A 19,243-nucleotide genomic window follows, 5' to 3' on the forward strand; every position below is an offset into this window, starting at 1 on the left:
TGAACCAATGAACACCCAAAAAATAGCAGAAACAACTGATGTGCCCTTCCTTCCAAGCCTCCACAGATGGGTCCACACTGGCTGTGACAGTCCCCACAAAGCCTCTGCCCCTTCCAGCCAGGGTCCTAATGTGCTGATGTTTTGCCGTGCTGGCCACATTGGTTCCAGTTAAAGATTCTTTGGAGGAGGTCTGGCAAGACTGCCGTAATTCTTGGAGCTCCAGAGTAAAGCAGCTCTGAGAATAACCGCCCTAGAGGTGCTCTTGGCTCCGGGCTACTTTCCTGGAGGAGCCTTTTTGCCACTCCCTAGCAGCTCTGTGCAGACCCCTCCCTCTGACCCCTGTTGTTGAAGAAGTCTCCCCTTCTGGAGCAGTCCAGGTGTTGGAAGCACCTGGGAAATCGCCCTGCTCAGGTGCCTTTGGAAATAGTGCCTACCCCTCCGGAACTCTGAGACCCAGGCCCAGAGAAGCTGCTCCTGCCCAGTGGGAGGGGAAGGTAGGACAGTGACTGTGTGCTGGCCCTGGTGCAGTTAATTCAAGACTGCAGGGCAGCCTGGCCAAGGATAAGCCTGTCTCCTGTTGCATCAGAGGCTTCTCTAGGGACCCGAGCTGGCAGCCTTTGCCAGGTCTTTTCATAGCTGCCCCATTGATCTGCCCCCTGGGGCAGCACCAGCAGCGCTGGGTCAGCCTCCATCAGGCACTCAGGTTTCCCTCCTGGGGGCGGGAGTCAAGCGCAAGGTAAGTGCAATGGTCTCTCTCTGACCTGATGTTCCCCACATGTCCCCTAGGCCTGGGGGTGCAGGTTTGGAATGGTTGAATACAGCCCCCACTGGCCACCAGTGAAGAGTGTCCGAATGTTGTCAGAGGAGTGGTACTGGAGTTCCCGTCATGGTGCAGTAGAAAAGAATCCAACTAGGAACCATGAGGTTGTGGGTTCGATCCCTGGCCTCACTCAGTGGGTTAAGGACCGAGAGCTGTGGTGTAGGTCGCAGACGAGGCTCGGATCCGGAGTGGCTGTGGCTGTGGCTATGGCTGTGGTGTAGGCCAGCAGCTGTAGCTCTGATTCAACCCCTAGCCTTGGAACCTCCATATGCCCATATGCCTCCTGTGCGGCCCTAAAAAGCCGGAAAAAAAAGGAGTGGTACTGCCCTCAAAAGACTTTTCTTTTTTCACTAAAATGGGACGATGGTATCTTCCTTCAGGGCTGTTATGAGGATTAAATGTATATAAAAATGCCTTAGGTGCTTTCTTCTTTTTTTTTTTTTGGTCCACTTCTGCTAAAGCTGTCACCATTTTTTAAGGGACTTCTAGCTTCTCTCCAAAACTGACAGTTTAATAAATGTCTCTCCAGAGCTAACAGGAAGATAGCCATCACACAACCAACCCAGTCACCTTAGTTCAGATGGGGAGGTAAAGTGAGGACAGCTTCAGAAATGTGGGGATGTTCCTCCCATCTTGCTCCAGCCCACTCTAAAAAAAGGCCACTTTCTCTTTAAATGCAAATTACCTCCTGCAAGCTCAGCTTCCACCCTTTCCGTTCCCTAGTTGGAGAGTGCTGAGGGCGGAGGGAACCCACACTGAAGCATCACTCCAGACCCCAAACCTCCAGGTCAGTTGCCCCCTTCGAGGGTGGGTGTGGAGGCAGAATGACGTTCGGATCCTGGCTCCTTAGCTGAGCGATCTATTTGCCACTCGGCTTTGGAGACTGATGATGGGGAATACATCCCAGGTCGCCCCTAGCCGTTCCTGGGAAGCGGGAGCTCGCGCTGCAGTTCTTGCGCAGAGTCCCTAAATGGACTAAGCTGCTACTGGGCCAGGCATTTGCCGCTCTCCAGTCTCCCCTCCACCACACCCCCTCAGTGCCAGCCAGCCTCGTACCATAATTTAAATGCTTATTCCTCCAGCGCCACTGCCATCCCAGAGTGCGGACGGAATGGGGCTTGGTGGTGCAAGCTAGGAGCGAGCAGCTTGGGGAAACCTGTAAAGCGCCCCCAGACCTGCGTGCAGGGGGACTTCTGCGGACCTGATGCTGAGGGGCGGGGCAGGACCGGAGGCCAAGTGGTGCCAGCCTCGGGCGCAATCTTTGTCAGAGGCCTAGGCTTGCCTGCTGCTCTTCCTGACCACCCAGCCCACTCTGGCTGCAGCTGAAGCCAAGCAGGAACTTCCTGACTGGGGAGGGCTAAGCGGCTGGAAGTCTGTCCCGTGGAACTTCTGGGAGTCTCTGGTGTTTGCGGTTGGGGGTAGGGTGGAAGAGGAGGGAGGCCAGTATCTAAGTGGGGGAACCCACACTGACCCCTGCCTGCATGCCAGGCTTCTGCCATTGCTGCCCATCCTCTCGGGGATACTTCTTGATGCCAAGGTCGTCCCAGGCTATCCCATCCACATCTTGGTCACCTCCCATGCTGACAGGGTTTGTCAGAGTCTGTCTAGGCAGTTGATAAGTTCTACTTACCTATTTAGTGGAATTAAGACACCCCTAATACTAAACTGGGCTCCTTCCAGCTCATATCCACCCAGTGTCCCCTGAATTTCCTCTGCCAGCCCCACCCCCTCAACTACAAGGACTGGAAATCCAGGAGCAGCTGCAGCAGGAGAACAGTGCCTGGTCCAGCCCAGTCCAACCTAGGCAGGGCCTAGGTTTTCAGGCTAAGGCTATAACGTAGGGAAGGACCTGGAGTGGGCCACAGAAGGTCCTTCAGATACCTATTTGTGACCCCAGCAGTAGGTGCTGCACCCAGACTTGCCCATACTGGACAGATGAGGGAACAGAAAGCCCCAGGGGAGTCCTCTGCAGCTCTCAGGGATTTCTGGGTGGAGGAACGGCTTTGCCATTCACTGTCTCCGTGGGACTGCCTCCCTACCAGGGCCTGAGGCCTAGCCAGCATCCAATGGAGGACAAAAAGAAGAAAAGGAGCCCCAAGCCCTGCCTGACCCAGCCAGCCCAGGCCCCAGGCACCCTACGCAGGGTCCCAGTGCCCACCAGCCACAGCGGCTCCTTGGCCCTGGGGCTCCCTCATCTGCCATCCCCCAAGCAGCGGGCCAAGTTCAAGAGGTGGGTACGGAAGGGAAGCAGGGCAAGGAGGGAGGCACCCGAACTCAGGGTTGAGTCCTGTAGGGAGGAAGGTAAAGGAGGCTTTAGCCTATCATTCTAAGCAATAATCCATAGTTCTAGGCAATAATCCATGCCTTCCCTGGGGCTCCCCCCACACACACACACACCACTCACCCCCAGCCCCTGAGAACTTAGACCCAGTCCCTACTCTCAAGTGTGTTGGGAAAAGGCCAAGGGGTCCCTGAGACCACAGGGTGATGATGCATCTTGGAGCAGGGAATGAGCTTCCATGCCAGGAAGTGAGTCAGAGAAGGGACTGAAAAGGGAGAATGTTGAGAGCCTTGCCTGGCAGAAGTCTGGGAGAAAAATATTGCTTGGAAGGTTCTGGGAACTACAGGTGGTTTGGTGGTCTTGGAGTGTCATGGGACAGGAAGTGGTGAGAGGAGGCTTGAGTGTACAATTTGAATTCTCTACTTAATTTTTTTAAATGATTGAAATGTGCCTCCTACCCTATAAAGTGTCCGTGTTTGTTTCCTACTAAACACGTGTTCTTTCTCCAATTACTGTTTCCCTTGGCTTTGTACTCCACTTGCCTGAGAGGCACCACCTGCCTGAGAGTCATGTTTGAAGGCAGCCACAGTGGGGTATAGCTGAAGCTCAGGGCTAGGACAGGACTAGTAGGAAATGCAGTTGGAGGGGGTGGGGCAGGCTGGAAAGGGCGTTCCATGTTATCCTGTGGGCAATGGAAAATTCAAAAAAATGGTTTTTACATAGAAGAAGGGCAGAAAGATATTTTGGGAGCTCTGATGGAAGTAAGGGAGTCACTGCCCCGAGTTCACTGAGGACCAATGAGGACAAGTGATTCCCCCAGGGTCACAGGATGAATGAGTGAGGGGCTCAGACAGGAACCCCGAAGCCCCGTTGCAGACGTAGCTCTGGCTGTATCATTGGCAGAAAAAGACTTCTTTTGACCTCTTACCCTCCCCCCCTTCACCTACTCCCTTCCCTTTGCCATTCCTGGTGCCCAGGACAGGGCCAGAAGAACGAACATCCATTTATGTTGGTGAGTGGATAGCAGGATGGATTAGTGCATAGACAGATGGCACAAAAAAAGACCTGGGGATTCCTGGCTGCCCTCACCCTGTGACCATGGCCATGCCCACTTACCCAGGGTAGGCAAGGAGAAATGCCGCCCGGTGCTGGCCGGAGGTGGGGGCGGCTCTGCAGGCACCCCCCTGCAGCATTCATTCCTGACGGAGGTGACCGACGTCTATGAGATGGAGGGAGGGCTGCTGAACTTGCTCAATGACTTCCATTCAGGCCGGTTGCAGGCCTTCGGTGAGTCCTGGGGGCGGGGCTTAGAGGGCACGTGGGTGGGGCTGGAGGGCCGGACTCGGGGGCGGGGCTGGGGCCCGGGTCCCTAGCTTGCTCCCAGAGCTGACAGGTGCTGTCTAGGAAAGGAATGCTCCTTTGAGCAGTTGGAGCACGTGCGGGAGATGCAGGAGAAGCTGGCCCGGCTGCACTTCAGCCTGGACGTGTGTGGGGAGGAAGAGGAAGAGGAGGAAGAAGAGGACGGGGTCGCTGAGGGGCTGCCAGAGGAGCAGAAGAAGACCATGGCTGACCGCAACTTGGACCAGCTGCTCAGCAATGTGGGTCAGGGCTGGGTGCTTCCGTTCCTGGGGACACTAGGCGTTGTGGGGGCGCGCGGGGCGGGGGACATGCTTCTAAGACCATTCCTGGTCCCTGGGTGAAAAGCTGGAGGTGCATGGAACCGAAAGCTCTGGGCCTCTAAACCCATACCAGAAACCCCAGACCAGAAAGCTCCTGACAGAAACCTTTCTCTCTCTGTTTTCAGCTGGAAGATCTTAGTAATTCTATGTATCCTTTCTAGGGGACTTGACTGTGTATATGCAGTGCATGCCTCAGAGAGAAAATCAGCTTCTGCCTCCCCACCACCCTCCAGGAATATTCACATGTAATCAACATCCTTATCCCTTTAGTCATAATGAGTCAGAATTAGCCACAAACTGCCCCTACCCAGGTAGAGAAATGCATCAAGAATTCCCTAAATATTAGAGAAAGACAGTTGTGGGGTTTGCCTGCTTGTCAGTGTTTGCAAGTAACTTAGCTGATACCATTCCATGGCGAATCTTGTCTGATATCTTCCTACTCTTCAGCATTTTTACTTACATTATTTCTGCATCTCATCCTACTCAGAAGTAGTGGCAGTCCATGCACCCGCATGATCTAAACCAAAAGCGAAGGGGGAAAGCCACCTAGGAAGAAGGGCAGATGAGGAGTCAAGCCCAGACCACGAACCACCCCAGAGTCCCTGGCCCCTACCCCTTTGCACAGTTGGGGGAAACTAAGCCTGCGAAGGTTGGGAAAATAGGGTTGGAAGGACTGGGGTTCAAAGCATCACAATCCTGGACTTCCCACTGTAGCACAGTGGGTTAAGAATCTGTCTTGGGAGTTACCGTGGTGGCTCAGCAGAAACGAACCCGACTAGTATCCATGAAGAAACAGGTTCTATCCCTGGCCCGGTTCAGTGGGTTAAGGATCTGGTGTTGCCATGAGCTGTGATGCAGGTCACAGACTCGGTTTGGATCCCGCGTTGCTGTGGTTGTGGCATAGGCCAGCAGCTGTATCTCCTATTTGACCCCTTTACTGGGAACTTCCATATGCTGCACCTGTGGCTCTGGAAAAAAAAAAAAAAAAAAAAAAAAAGGAAAACCTGCCGCCTTGGCAGAGGCCCTGATTCAACCTCTGCGCCTGCGCAGTGGGTTAAGGATCCCAGGGTAGCAGCTGGGGCTTGGATTCGATCCCTGGCCCAGGAGCTTCCATATGCTCTGGGTATCAAAACAAAAAACACAAAACAAAAATAAACAAAAAAAGGCATCACCATCCTTGACTGGCACAGACAGAAGCTGCACCTGGCCGAGAACACCGAGCCTGAGGAGCCATCAGCTGTGTAGTCGTCGGACCCAGGCCCAGACTGCCCCTTCTCATTCCTTTAAAACTGTGACTTTTTATGAGCTCGACTGGATGTTCCGCGGGCCCCCTCCAGGTGCTATGGGGGAGGGGGAACTGGATGGAATTAAACCGGAAAGAAGCAAGCGGCTCCTTGTTCTCCTTCCTCTCATTGCGCCTTTACTCGGCAGGGGCGGCTAGGCCTCACCTCCCGCGGGGAGGCCCCTACGCAACACCCTTCCGATCTAGAAGATCCTGCTGGGGGATTGGGCGGGATTACACTTCCCTGTGCAGTTCTGGAAGTGGGAGTTTGGGACCGCAGCAGGACCACTCCCAACCCAAGGGAGCGCAGGAAGGTTGCCGTGGAGACGGCGGGGCGGGGTCTGCGGGCCCAGCCCGCGGCGCGGACGGGTGACGCACTGCGCAGGCGCCGGGCGGGTCAGTTGGCGCCCGGATGGAGCGAGAGCGGTTGGTTCGGAAGGTGACAACGCTGCAGGTGCTGGGCGGGTCGGGGTACTTAGGATTATCTCCCCCATGGGCTCTCAGACGAGATGAACCTGTCACGTTTAGTAACCTACCCGCATGCCCACCTCTGAAACTATTAACCCACCCCGATGGCCTGAAGGAATGCTGGGACCCAAGGACCCTCACGCGCCCCCCACTCCCCCCACACGCTTCTGCGGGAATCGGGGGAAGGGCCATCAGTGGAAGAGTTTGTTCGAGTCTAGCGCACTCCTTCGAACCCCCGGAGCTGCAGAGCACAGCGTCACCTCTCCTTACTTTCCCCGAGGGCCTGGATGATCCCTCGGGAAATATCCCCCAAGACGCCCCCATGTTGCAGTGATAAGGGTTTTTCTTTCCCCACGTTCTCCACACCAGGCCTGCGTCCGGGGCTTCTTGGTCCGACGCCAGTTCCAGAGTCTTCGAGCTGAGTATGAGGCTGTTGTACAAGAGATCGAGGGTGATCTGGGCACACTTCAGTGGACCAGGGGCTGGATTCCCAGACCTCAATTTCTCCCAAAGGTAATACATACCCTGGAGGCAGAAGGAAGGGGAAGGAGGGACCTGGGCAGAGGATTCAAGGGAATGGCAGAATCTACCCTTCCGGCTAAGCTTTTCTCAATGGGGAAGGCAGCAGACACACCTCACAGCCCAGTCCTCAGTCCTCACCAATTTGCATGTTAAATCATGGTATCCTGGTACTTGGAGGATTTGGCCTTGGGACTCTCATACTTCTCTGATTTCTCAGAAGGCAAAATCCCATCAGACCTGGAAAGCTGGAGAAAGAGTACCAGATCCAGAGCAGGAACTGTGGAGCCGCTTCCCCTGTAAAGAGCCTGAGAAAGAGGCCATCTGGGAGGGGATGATACTGAAGAAGTCTGGAGAGAGCTCAGCAAACTCAGGCAGTTTTCCCTGCAGAGATGAAAGCCCATGGCCTCAGAATGAGCAGAGCACGAAGACCAGGAAACTGAGTCAAGGGGAGACCAGAGACATGTCAAAGATGGAGAATCCAGGTACCGCTCTGCCTAGATCAGGGCAACCCCCTGACCCTCTCTGGACTTCAGCGTTGCCATCTGAAAAGTGAAAAGCTTGTGTAGATAAGCTGCGTTCCTTTCTGTCTTCCCTCTGCCCTGTTGGGAGCAACTCATGGGTAGGCAAGGGGAGGATGCCAGGGTCTAATGCTAGGCCAGTGCCCAGTGTCTGCTTCTCAAACCTTTCTCCCTTCATTCTTTCCTCCTTCACAGAAGCTGCAGGTCCAGGACTGTCCCACAGCCAGACTGAGCTCCAGGAGCTCCAGTATCAGCGCAGCCACTTGGCCATGGAGCTGCTGTGGTTACAGCAGGCCATCAATAGCCGTAAGGAGGTAGGCACTAACTTGAAGGCCTTTCTGCACATTTAGGGCCAAGGGTGGGGTTGGGGAAAAGCCTCTTGCCAGACCCAAGCAGGCCTGCCTGATACAGTGTCTGTTCTCCTCCTCAACAGTACCTGATTCTCAAACAAACACTGAACTCTTCAGAGGTGAACCAGACCAGAGACAAGCCCTGCATGTGCCCAGACCATGGGGGTCAGGGCTGTGAGAAAGGAGAGTCACAACCAGTCCCACCACTGGAAGATCAGTCCTCTAGAGCCAGGCCCACTGGAGAGCCAGACCATGTGGATGACTCCTGCTGGAGACTCAAATCACAGCCCCACAGATCCCCAGAAAGACTGGCCACTACAGACAGAACCACTGCTGGGGCCAAGTACAGGGACTCAGGCTATAGGCGGACGGGACCACAGCTGCCCATACTATCAGATAACCAGGCCGTAGGGAAGAGGTTCAACAAAGAGCCAGACGCTGGGGAACAGATCTTTGGAGGGACCTGCCTGCAACTAACAGAACTTCTAGAGAACCAGACCCCCAAAGGCCTCAAACCTAGGGGCTACTGTTCTGGAAAAGCCAGGACACAGCTGCCCACACTCTGCGAGGACCCATACATTGAAGGCAAGTCTCCCAGAGGGCCAGACCAAAAAAAGCCTGATGGCCAAAAAACTAGACCACGAGAGTTGGGCCTCTCAGAGGACCACGTCATCTGGGATGGGTCTTTGGCAGAGCATGGTGGCCTGGATCTCTGGAAGAATAAACCACCCAAGAGCCAGACCTCCAGTGATAAAAGCTCCAGAGATAGGACCTCCAATGAATCTAGTCATGAAGGGTGGAAAACCCAGAAGACTGTACCGTGGAAATCAAGGCCACCTGAGAAACTGTCTTCCACAGGGTCAGACCACACAGCAGAGGACCACTGGAGGGGCAGGCCGTGGAAAACAGGACCACCAGGATAGACCCTACAGAACCAGGGAGGACCAGGTTCCAAAGGGGGATGCTGTAAAAGGGCAACGAGGGAGACAGGACCTCATCCTAACTCCCTGGTACCAGCTCTGCCTCCTGCCCCTGGCCATTGGGAGGTAATGAGGCAAAGAGAAGCTAGAGCACAGGGCTGGCACCCGCGGGGGGAATGGAAGGAGGAGGATGCTCTTATCCTCAGCCTGTGGCTCAATCCAAATTTGGGGACAGGGAGGTACCTGGGGTGAGTGAAGTTGGCAGGCCTGATGGAGAATAAAGGTTTTCCTTAGCTTCTGAGCCTGGTTGCATTCATTTCTGCCTCTGGTTAAGAGACTCTGGGCCCTCTTGTTTGCTTCCTGCTGACATGAGGCATCTTCCCCAGAGCTGGCTGGGAGCCACAGCCCAGGAGTAGACTAGCTATCTTTGGGGAACAGCCTCCAAAGCTAATCTTCCTTTAAGCTTAGCCCTCCGGGCTACAGAGTGGCAGGGAGGCTCTGAGAATCCTTCCCACCTCCCAGTATGGGACATGGGTGTTTCAGTGTGATCTCTGCCACTGCCTCTCTCACTGCGCCCCTGGCTCTTCCTTCGTATACAGTCATCACATCTGTCCAACTCTTGTGAGGCCCTGCCAAGAGCTGAATGCATGAGACCCTGACTGCAGACACACGCTCCTGTGGAGGCTCTCCCTGCCTTTCTGGGTGAGAGGGCAGGACTCCACCTCTGATGAGCGCTGCTCCCAGCCCTGCCTTAGTTGCCTGGCAACAGCTCGGCGTCTCTAGCCAAGGAGACACACTATGGCTGGTGGCAGGTCAGCAGCCAAGAGGGTAGTGGTGTACCGGAACAGGGACCCCTTCTCCCCAGGCCACCAGCTAGTGGTGACTCAACGCCGCTTCCCCACCCTGGAGAGCCTCTTCTGTGAGGTGACAACAGCTGTGCAGGCCCCACTAGCTGTGCGGGCTCTCTACACGCCTTTTCATGGCCACCCTGTCACCAACCTGGCAGACCTGCAGAACGGAGGGCATTATGTGGCTGCTGGTTTTGAACAATTCCGCAAACTCTCGTGAGTGGGCTGGGAGTGGTCAAAGAGGCTGGGGAGGGAGGTAACAGCAATAGCAACAGCGTGTATTCAGTACGTAATTGTGTGCCTTGGGAGTTCCCGTCGTGGCGCAATGGTTAACGAATCCGACTAGGAACCATGAGATTGAGGGTTCGATCCCTGGCCTTGCTCAGTGGGTTGAGGATCTGGCGTTGCAGTGAGCTGTGGTGTAGGTTGCAGACACAACTCGGATCCCTCGTTGCTGTGGCAATGGTTAACGAATCCGACTAGGAACCATGAGGTTGAGGGTTCGATCCCTGGCCTTGCTCAGTGGGTTGAGGATCTGGCGTTGCAGTGAGCTGTGGTGTAGGTTGCAGACACAACTCGGATCCCTCGTTGCTGTGGCTGTGGTGTAGGCTGGCGGCTACAGCTCCAATTAGACCCCTAACCTGGGAATCTCCCTATGCTGCGGGAGTAGCCCTAGAAAAGGCAAAAAGACGAAATTAATTAATTAATTAAAAAGAAAACAAAAAACAACTGTCTTGTGGAGTATGGCAACCCCATGAAGGGGTGGTCTTATCCCCGTTCTTTGCAAGGGGAAATCAAGATAGTGAAATAACCTGCCTGAGAGTATACAAGTAACAAAAGTGGACCCATGGTTCAAGTCAGAGTGACACTGATGTTCATGCCGGTGGGAAGAGGAACACTCCCACTGGTTGAGCCCCTTTTTCCAAAGGCTCTTCTTAACTGGATCCTCTGCCCCCATCACCAGCACCACCAAATACTCTAATCCATCCAGCACTTCCTCCTTGCTGCATTTAGACACCAACTACTCTCCATTTAGGCTGGGATCACCCTTTACAGGGTGGGTCTGTGCTTTCCAAGATGGGAGAACAATCTGAACAACTGAGCTTCCAACTCAGATCTGGCTTCCAGGGTCTTCCTCGGCTTTCAGCTGACATTGCTCACTGTAATGGAAGGAGCATGGAGTTGGGAGCTAGACAGACTTAGAATCTGGGCTCTGTCATTTCTGTGTCACTTAGGTGAGTCACTGAAGTTACTCTCAGTCTCACATAAAATGAGATAAAACCACCTACACCTCATGAATGTGGAAATTTGAGACAGTAGGATCTCAGCCTTTAATGTTGTGGTTTGTTGTCTAAGATCCCAGTCTGGATGTTCAGCCTGATACAGGGCCTAAGGCAGGTTCAAATGTCAGCATCTGGAGTTCCCGTCTGACTCAGCGGAAACAAATCCAACTAGGAACCATGAGGTTGCGGGTTTAATCCCTGGCCTTGCCCAGTGAGTTAAGGATCTGGCATTGCCATGAGATGTGGCATAGATCGCAGACACGGCTCGGATCTGGGCTGTGGCTGTGGCGTAGGCCCATTGCTGTAGCTCCGATTTGACCCCTAGCCTGGAAACCTCCATATGCCACAGGTGCAGCCCTAAAAAGACAAATAAATAAATAAATAAAACAAGTGTCAGCATCTGTTTCTGGATTGCTGACTGAGACTATTCTACTTGGAAGGGAGACCTGGTAAGCTGGACCCCAGCCCTGCACTCTGGTAGCTGCTTGGTTGTTGCGATCCCAGGCTCTCCGAGATGACCTGTGATCTGTCTGTCCTTTCAGCTATTTATCCCCCGGGAGGAAGGATCCAGGTGGGACGAGCAGCAGACTACCAGTGAGTCCTGGGGCAGGCTGTCCCCTGCCCAGTCCTCCCGCCCCTCCAGGGATTGCCCCCAGTTTGGTCTGGGAAGTCAGGGGGCCTGGAAGCCGCAGGATCTGCCACTCTGCACACCTCCTCTGGAGCCAGCTGCTGCCTTCTCGGGATGCAGCACTGCAAGACACTATGCCGTGCTCCTTTCCCAACATTTTACTTTATCTCCAGGCTGTGGTCCTCAAAGGAGAGAGGAAGCTTAAAACAGAGGAGCGGGAGAGGGTTAAGACTAAGACTTAGGGGAAGTAGAAGCACCCTGTGGTGAAAGGTGTGACCACACCTTCTTGCCCCCTCTTCTACCCCAGGCAGGTTCCTTTCTTTCACCCCACCCACCTTGGAAGGACCTATCCCTACCCCAAGACCTCAGCTCTCTCCTGACTTGGATTTCAGGGTCCTCCCGTGACTCACGAGCCGTGTGATGGGGCCCTTGGCCGGCAGCTACCTGCAGGTTCCCCCTGCTATATTCAGTGAGTGCCCTGCTGGGGAGCAGAGCATAGATTTTTGTTTCAGCGAGACCAAGCAAATGTGGGTGGATTTGTCCCAGGAGCCTCTGGTGACTGGTGGGGCTATAACAAGTCCAACACGCTTGCTGGGTGAAAATGGACCAGGGCACTGATTCTTGGGTCATCTTCTGGCCCCAGTGCCACCCTGTGCTCACACCGAAGGAGTTCTAGGGGCCCTTCCCCTTACCAGGCTGCTTTTATCTCAGTGTGTTCAGGAATGGAGACCTGTTAAGTCCCCCGTGTAGCCTGAAGCTGTCCCAGATGGCCAGCGAGGACTGGGAAGCAGTGTTGAAGCTCCTGACCGAGAAGGTGAAATTACAGAGCGGGGCTGTGTGCAAGTGAGTCTGGGGAGCAGGGAGACCCTCAAGTCCCCAAAGGGAACCTCCCTATTGGTTTTGACTGTCCTTGAGGATGAAAAGGCCCAAGGAAGGCATGTTTCCCCAAATGAGACTTCTTTCTCTGCCACAGGGAAGCCCCCCACCCCCCCAGCTGTCGGAGCCAGGGCAGAGCCCGGGTGAGCAGCCCAGGTGCCCAGAGGGCCAGTGGCCAAAGGGTACCTTGGAATAGCTGTACCCACCCCTCACAGTCTGCTGACTATGAAAGATGCATCTTGTTCACTGGCCCTTGTCTGCTTACCTCTCTCTCCCAGACTCTGCACCCTGGAGGGGCTCCCACTGTCAGCACCGGAGGCTCTGGTGAGTGGCCATTACTACGTGGCGGTCGGAGAGGATGAATTCAAGGCCCTCCCGTATCTGGAGCTGCTGGTACCTAGCCCCTCACTGCCCAGGGACCGCTGGTATGTATATTGAGGTGGAGGGGGAGCAGGTTAGAGCAGAGGAAGCCCCCCGATTCCATGTCCTGCTCTGCCTACCATAAGCCTTCTCGTTTGTCATTGCAGGCATCCCCCAGACCCAAAGTCCAGGGCCCACAAGCAGAGGGTAGGTGACACAGGGGGCTATGGGGGTGGGAAAGAAAGGGGAGACTAGCTGAGACTTCCTCCAGCTTAGGCTCTGACCTTATGTATCCTCTCAATAATCTCCTGAAACAGATTATTATTCCCATTTTCCAGAGGAGAGGCTGAAGTTCAGAGAACTGAAGTGGTTTGTTCAGGGTAACACAGTTATTGACAGGGGCCAGACCAGAACCTGGCCTGAAGCCAGCTCATCTGGGCTCTATGAAGATCTTTAAGACTCTGACTTGCTGGACCTAATGCCTTCTATTTTTTTTTTTTGGGAGGGGGGCCATATAGAAGTTCCCAGGCTAGGGGTCAAATCAGTGCTGCAGCTGCTGGCCTACACCACAGCCACAGCAATGCCAGATCCAAGCCATGTCTGTGACCTACACTGCTGCTCGTGGCAACGCTGGATCCTTAACCCACTGACGAGAGCCAGGGATCGAACCTGCTGCCTCATGGATACTAGTCGGGTTCATTACTGCTGAGCCATAACGGGAACTCTTGGACCTAACGCCTTCTCTCCAGGTTGGATGCCAGGACAGAGAACCAGGATATCTGGCATAGCAGGGTCCAAGGATGCTTATCAGCTTCCCATCTTAACCCAGGCCTGAGCCCTGGGTAGATAGGGGGACATGGCCTGATTTCACTGGGCATCTAGAATACCAGGCACCATCTGCTATGTCCCTGGATAAGGCAGCCTGGTGGCAGAGCGAGCACGGAGGGAGGACACAGGCTATGCAAATGGACAGCATCTCCTCTCCCATGCTCCCACAGGCACCAGCAGCGTTCAAACCCAGCCCAGGAACAGAGAAGGGAAGAACAACCAGCACCGCTGGCCACACAACACAGGTGACCCAGTCCTCTCCAAAGGCAGCCAGACAAGTTAAGCCATGTGCTTTCCATGCCAGACCCCAGCAGGCTATTCAGCCAAGAAGCAGGCTCCCTACTCTCTCATTTCCATCAGGTGAGGAGACTCCAGAATCTAAGAGCTTCTCAGCCAACCCCTGACAATGACACAGGATGGTCCGTGCAATTGTGGGGGGAGGTCCTTAGGGACAGAATGCCCAGGTTCAAAGCTGGTCCCAACCTCAGCACAATTGTTCCCTGCTCCCCCATGTGCATAGCCAATCCCTTGTCTCTTCACAGGGACTAGCCTTAGGAAGAGCAAGCAGCACATGGAAACTCAAAGCAATGACATTTCAGGGGTAGGATTTGGAACAGATGGGGATGGGGGCCAAAGGCCTGCCTGTGAACTAACCTGCCACCCTCCGAGGCCACGAGGAATGTGGAGCTAGGCTGGGGGAGGGGAGGGGGCTGGCAGAGAAGGTCAAGGGAAAGAATGCTGAGGGCTCCTCAGCCTGAGCTCGACTTGTTGCCTCCTGCATAGGAGTCAAGGGAGTGTACAGGGCTCCCCACCCGAGGAAGGAGACAGCAGGGGCCCAGGAAGTGGCAGATGATGAAAACACCCAGACAGAGGAGCCCCTGGATCAGGTGGGCTGGGGCTGGAGGCCGCGTGTTGGGACAGGGGTTCCGAGCTGGAAACCCGCAGCCCTGGGTCCCAGAAACAGTTCTCCCTCGTGACTGTGAGCAGATCTCCTCCCTGAGCTGGACTTCCCACCTTGTTAAGTGAGAGGGCAGGTCTTAATTTCTAGTCTCTTCCTTTCCTGGGGTCGGGAAACTCCAGGCTGAGGCTGAGGGCTGGAGAGGGGACACAGGGTGGCTAATGGCTCCATTCTGTATGGCCTCCTGCCTCCTCCAGAGGGCAGCACAGACAGTGGAAGAGGCCCTGTTCCCAGCAAACCAGCCTGGGGTGGGGGCAGCTATCCCAGCCTCAGCTCCTGCTCTGCCATCCTGAGAGCCAGCAGCTCCAGCCAGGAACTAGGGACCTCCACGCTGCAGCCAACTTTCATCCTCCATCGCCAGCAGCCTGTTCTCGAGGAACCAGCGCCTCCCTGGGCTCACAGGGTACGCTGCAGCCTCTCGGTCCCGCTCCTGCTCCTAAACCCATAGCCCAGTCTTCCTTTCCTCTCTGAGCAGAGCAGCCCCAGCCACAGAGGCCATTTCCTTATGAGGGTCTTTGGCCAACTGAGCTTGGGGGAGAGACCACAACCTTGGAGCAGGTCTGTCACAATAAAAGAATACTTACTATCCTCCACCTGTTTCCTGCAGATTTATTACAGACAACTGCTGGCCAGCATTGCGCCACATGCTGGAGTCAGGCAGTGTGGGGACTCACAGTTGTTTATCTGTTTGAGGGGGACAGCAGTTGAGGATTTCCACCTGCCTCATGGGAGGGACAGGCAAGACTAAGAGCCAGCTCCCCTTGCCCTACATCTGCTGTCCTTTTTGTTGTTGTTTTAGGCACACAGAAGTGCCAGGCTAAGGGTCGAGTCGGAGCTGCAGCTGCTGACCAATGTCACAGCCAAAGCAATGTGGGATCGGAGCCAAGTCTGTGACCTACACCACAGCTCATGGCAACACCGATCCTTAACCCACTGAGTGAGGCCAGGGATTAAACCTGAACCCTCATGGATGCTAGTCAGGTTTGTTTCCCCTGAGCCGCAAAGGGAAGTCCTACATCTGCCTCCTACATTCTGCCGTTCTTGTGCACCTCCCCCTCAGTTCCTCCTTAGCCAGCCAAGGCTGAGCCTGGAGGCCTCCTGTTGGCATTTCTGGCTCAAAGAGTATAGCTGGCGCTCTCCTTGCAGCTGGGATTCTGCAGTCCACCAAGCATGCTGCTGGGACACTCCAGATCAGGCCATAGTAACAGTGTCAGATCTGGGGACCTGACATGACAGCAAGAGTGCTGCTGGGGCAAAAAGGTTGCTGAAGGTGATTGTGAAGTTTCTTGCGCTGAATCCCAGCAGTTGAACGGCACTTGAAAGTTACAAAACCCTCTCACTCTTGTTCTCTCTCTTTTTTTTCTTTTTTCTTTTTAGGGCCACACCTGCAGCATATGGAGGTTCCCAGGCTAGGGGTCAGTCGACTCGAAGCTACAGCTGCCAGCCTACACCAGAGCAACAGCAAGGCCAGATCCAAGCCACATCTGCAACCTACACCACAGCTCGCGGCAACGCTGGACCCTTAACCCACTGAGCGAGGCCAGGGATCAAACCCGCAACCTCATGGTTCCTAGTCAGATTCGTTTCTGCTGCACCAAGACAGAAACTCGTCTTGTTCTCTTATTATGATCCATGAGGTAGCTATTATCCCAAGAGATGAAGTTGAGGCTGGGATGGGGTGGGGGGAGGGGAGGGGAGGGCTAAGTCCGCATGCTCATGCTCTACCTCCTGGCCCAGGGGCTCCCTGGACAGCAGAGCTGGAGGATGGCCTTGGCCCACTCAAAGCGTAGACGGTTGCCCCTGAGTCTTGTTCACTGAGCTTGTGATGCAGAGAGTAATTCCTGCCACGGTGAGCACCATGCCTGTGAATGCTCCTGGGATAATGGGCAGAAATTGAGGGGTTCTGAGAATAGCCACGCCAGCAGGAGTTGGTTCAGGTCTGAGGGAAGGGCTCAGAAAGGGTCTGTCCCCAGACTATCCAGGGGAAGGAAACTCTGATGGCCAAAGGAAACAAGAGAGCTGCAGAGGAAAGGGGTACAATGGGGGATGATCCTCTCCTTACCCGAACATGGGAGATGGAAAAAAATTACCCAGGGGTGTCAAAGCCCTTGTAGTGGCTTCCTGAACTTGCAGTGGCCTCTGACTTACGTTTTCCACCAATATCTTCTCCAAGGGCCTTCCCAACAATCAGTGTAAAGACGATGGCCAGAGAGTTACTGATGGGTACCGCGAGGGTCAGATCTGGGTGATGAGAATGAAAAGAATCTCTGAGATGCAAAAAAAAAAAAAAGTCTTTCTAGGTACAAAACACTTTTATTACATCATCAAGATAGTCTTTTCAAAAGGGTATCTTGGAGTTCCCTGCTGGCTGACTGAGTTAAGGACCCAGCATTGTCACTGCTGTGACTCAAGTCACTACTGTAGTGTGGGTTCATTCCCTGCCCCAGGAACTTCTCTATGCTATGGGCGTATCAAAATAAAATTAAAATAAAGATTCCCCAACCCACTGAGAGAGGCCAGGAATAGAACCCACATCCTCATGCATACTACTCGGATTCCTTTCTGCTGTGCAACAACAGGAAACTAAATAAAATAAAATAAAATAAAATAGGTATCTCATGACTCCATTTTCCAGATGAAGTCACAGCAAAACTCAGGATTCAAACTCAGGTCTTCTGACTCCATGCTCCCTCAGAAGCCACAAGTACAGCATATGGGAATTCACAGGCTAGGAGTCGAATCAGAGCTACAGCTGCCGGCCACAGCCACAGCCACTTGGGATCCGAGCCACATCTGTGACCTACACCACAGCTCACAGAAATGCCAGATCCTTAACCCACTGAGCGAGGCCAGGGATCGAACCCACGTCCTCATGGATGCTAGTCGGGTTTGTTAACTGCTGAGCCATGATGGAGGCTCCAACAAGGTATTTTAGATATTCTCCCCACAGTGATTCTCCTGAGTAGCCTCCACCACTACCGCATAGCAGTTTTAAGCCAAAGACCCACCTGTTGATGCCAAGGTGAGGTAGTAGAGAAGGGAGCCACACTGGTTGAGGAAAAAGGGCATCAGGTACTGGAAACAAAAGAAAACTGCAGTCAGTGTGATTAACTTAGCTGCTTTCTTTGAACTTGGAGATACAGTTTTCCTTGGATGGAGAGGTGGCTATAAGAGCCTGGGGACTAAACCCTCTGAAAAGGACCCTTCCAGGGTGGAGGGAAAGTCACTGAGTTCCACGCCTTTGCCCTGAATGCCCTCCCTCTCAGCCCTGCTGGTTCCTATCCTCCCCATTCTGCAAGTCTCTGGGTGCCAATGTCCCTACCTCCACAAAGCCTTCCCCCAGTCTCCTACCTCCAGCCTCCGTCCTCTGAACTAATGCACTTTATCTGTACCTCACCTAAAGCCCTTAGCCTAAGAGGCAGTTGTGTCTATGTCTTGTCTTTCCCATTAGCTTAGACAGGGAGCTTTGGGGTCAGAAATAGTTCTCTATATCCTTCCTTATCCTCCTTCCACAAGGCCAATTTGAACCCTAAGCCCTCCCCCAAGAAAGGTCTGTTGGAGGGATCACCATAATAAAATACTAAAAATATTTAGGAGTTCCTGTTGTGGTGCAGTGGAAACAAATCTGACTAGTAACCATGAGGCTGTGGGTTAAATCTCTGGTCTTGCTCAGTGGGTTAAGGATCCAGCGTTGCCATGAGCTGTGGTGTAGGTCTCAGACATGGCTTGGATCTGGCATTGCTGTGGCTGTGGTGTAGGCCAGCAGCTGCAGCTCTGATTAGACCCCTAGCCTGGGAACCTCCATATGCCATGGGTGCAGCACCCCCCCCCCAAAAAAAGCAAAAAATAAAATACTAATAATACAGCTCAAAGAATCACAGATTTGAGCCCTAATTAGTTACTAGGCCCAATGCTCAGAGCTTTAATGTGCCTGACCTCACTCAGTCCTCACAACTGCCCAGTAAGATTGTTACCATTATTACTCCCATTTTACAGATGATGAAACTGAGGCTCAAGGCCCACAAAGGACTCATCCAAGAGCTTCTAGCAAATAAGTGGTGGGATGCAGATTCTGACCCAGACGTGTCTGACTCCAGAGAACAAATTTTTATGGGCTACCCCCAAGAGAGGGGTCATTCACAGACGCACCTCAGTATTCAAGAAGAGGGTCTTCATTTCCTGCAGCAACTGCTGGACCCAGGTCCTCTCATGAACCTGCTGCAGGCGGGAGGAGGCCCGCTTCAGCAGCGGCTGTGTGCCACCCCACAGAGCGGCCACCAGCACCAGCGCCAGCACTTGCCCTGGATGGAGATGCGAGTGACACCCTCTCCCCCCGCAGGCCCACCACACAGGTCCAACCCTCCTTCAGCCACCCAGCCCCAGCTCCCGCCCTCAAATCCCTTCTTCCTCTTGGAGGCTCCGGGGCGTCTGGCCACTAGGACAGACCCCGGGAAGCCGGGGAGATGGATCCAGGATCCCAGGTTCGGGGTTGCATCAGGGGTCGGGTTAGATGGTGGAAATGGAGAAGGAGATGAGCTCCGGATGAGGGTCTGAAAGCCGAGTGAAGGGCGGGGCCGCCTACCCAGGGTCGCCGCCATGGCAACGCCGCCCCTCTGCACTTC

General features: G+C 54.2%; 4 protein-coding genes across 22 annotated transcripts; 3 read left to right on the plus strand and 1 right to left on the minus strand.

Annotated features, from left to right (window-relative positions):
• Nucleotides 1-1,243: 1,243 nt before the first annotated feature.
• Nucleotides 1,244-19,236, minus strand: TMEM234 (transmembrane protein 234). Of its 8 annotated transcripts, none has more exons than XR_014807430.1 (6): nucleotides 19,204-19,236; nucleotides 18,771-18,922; nucleotides 17,630-17,696; nucleotides 16,770-16,862; nucleotides 16,347-16,495; nucleotides 1,244-5,326 (listed from the first exon to the last, which is right to left on the minus strand). XR_014807430.1 is itself a non-coding variant. In XM_084963737.1 (5 exons), the coding sequence occupies exons 1-5, from the start codon at nucleotides 19,217-19,219 to the stop codon at nucleotides 10,317-10,319; spliced, it is 372 nt and encodes a 123-aa protein (XP_084819863.1). In that variant the 5' UTR covers nucleotides 19,220-19,236; the 3' UTR covers nucleotides 9,946-10,316. The 8 variants fall into 8 exon arrangements, 3 of the variants coding, with proteins under 3 accessions (XP_084819863.1, XP_003482061.3, XP_084819862.1); XR_014807429.1 differs by lacking the exon at nucleotides 1,244-5,326 and adding an exon at nucleotides 6,178-7,594; XR_014807426.1 differs by lacking the exon at nucleotides 1,244-5,326 and adding an exon at nucleotides 6,178-10,360 and having other exon boundaries at nucleotides 19,068-19,236.
• CCDC28B (coiled-coil domain containing 28B) lies at nucleotides 1,542-6,166 on the plus strand. Of its 4 annotated transcripts, XM_021095807.2 has the most exons (6): nucleotides 1,542-1,607; nucleotides 2,863-3,050; nucleotides 4,222-4,388; nucleotides 4,506-4,699; nucleotides 4,906-4,928; nucleotides 5,971-6,166. In XM_021095807.2, the coding sequence occupies exons 2-6, from the start codon at nucleotides 2,887-2,889 to the stop codon at nucleotides 6,023-6,025; spliced, it is 603 nt and encodes a 200-aa protein (XP_020951466.1). In that variant the 5' UTR covers nucleotides 1,542-1,607; nucleotides 2,863-2,886; the 3' UTR covers nucleotides 6,026-6,166. The 4 variants fall into 4 exon arrangements, with proteins under 4 accessions (XP_020951466.1, XP_020951467.1, XP_084819858.1 ...); XM_021095808.2 differs by lacking the exon at nucleotides 4,906-4,928 and having other exon boundaries at nucleotides 4,942-6,166; XM_084963732.1 differs by lacking the exon at nucleotides 2,863-3,050.
• IQCC (IQ motif containing C) lies at nucleotides 6,462-9,141 on the plus strand. Of its 3 annotated transcripts, none has more exons than XM_003127756.5 (5): nucleotides 6,462-6,516; nucleotides 6,900-7,043; nucleotides 7,270-7,534; nucleotides 7,766-7,884; nucleotides 8,004-9,141. In XM_003127756.5, the coding sequence occupies exons 1-5, from the start codon at nucleotides 6,475-6,477 to the stop codon at nucleotides 8,841-8,843; spliced, it is 1,410 nt and encodes a 469-aa protein (XP_003127804.2). In that variant the 5' UTR covers nucleotides 6,462-6,474; the 3' UTR covers nucleotides 8,844-9,141. The 3 variants fall into 3 exon arrangements, with proteins under 3 accessions (XP_003127804.2, XP_084819822.1, XP_005665235.2); XM_084963696.1 differs by having other exon boundaries at nucleotides 7,440-7,534; XM_005665178.4 differs by having other exon boundaries at nucleotides 6,462-6,501.
• On the plus strand, nucleotides 9,639-15,212 carry DCDC2B (doublecortin domain containing 2B). Of its 7 annotated transcripts, none has more exons than XR_014807416.1 (10): nucleotides 9,639-9,904; nucleotides 11,514-11,565; nucleotides 11,992-12,068; nucleotides 12,311-12,413; nucleotides 12,754-12,900; nucleotides 13,003-13,042; nucleotides 13,834-14,023; nucleotides 14,206-14,264; nucleotides 14,447-14,550; nucleotides 14,819-15,212. XR_014807416.1 is itself a non-coding variant. In XM_084963698.1 (10 exons), exons 1-10 carry the CDS (start codon nucleotides 9,639-9,641, stop codon nucleotides 15,090-15,092), a joined length of 1,341 nt encoding a protein of 446 aa, XP_084819824.1. In that variant the 3' UTR covers nucleotides 15,093-15,212. The 7 variants fall into 7 exon arrangements, 5 of the variants coding, with proteins under 5 accessions (XP_084819824.1, XP_013854567.2, XP_084819825.1 ...); XM_084963698.1 differs by having other exon boundaries at nucleotides 12,311-12,442; XR_014807415.1 differs by lacking the exon at nucleotides 14,206-14,264.
• Nucleotides 19,237-19,243: the final 7 nt, after the last annotated feature.

This window comes from Sus scrofa, chromosome 6, assembly GCF_054392235.1.
Source record: "Sus scrofa isolate SSC_HxYL_T2T_F1_AM1 chromosome 6, Sscrofa_HxYL_maternal_Yorkshire_Landrace_v2.0, whole genome shotgun sequence".
Classification (NCBI taxonomy): domain Eukaryota; kingdom Metazoa; phylum Chordata; class Mammalia; order Artiodactyla; family Suidae; genus Sus; species Sus scrofa.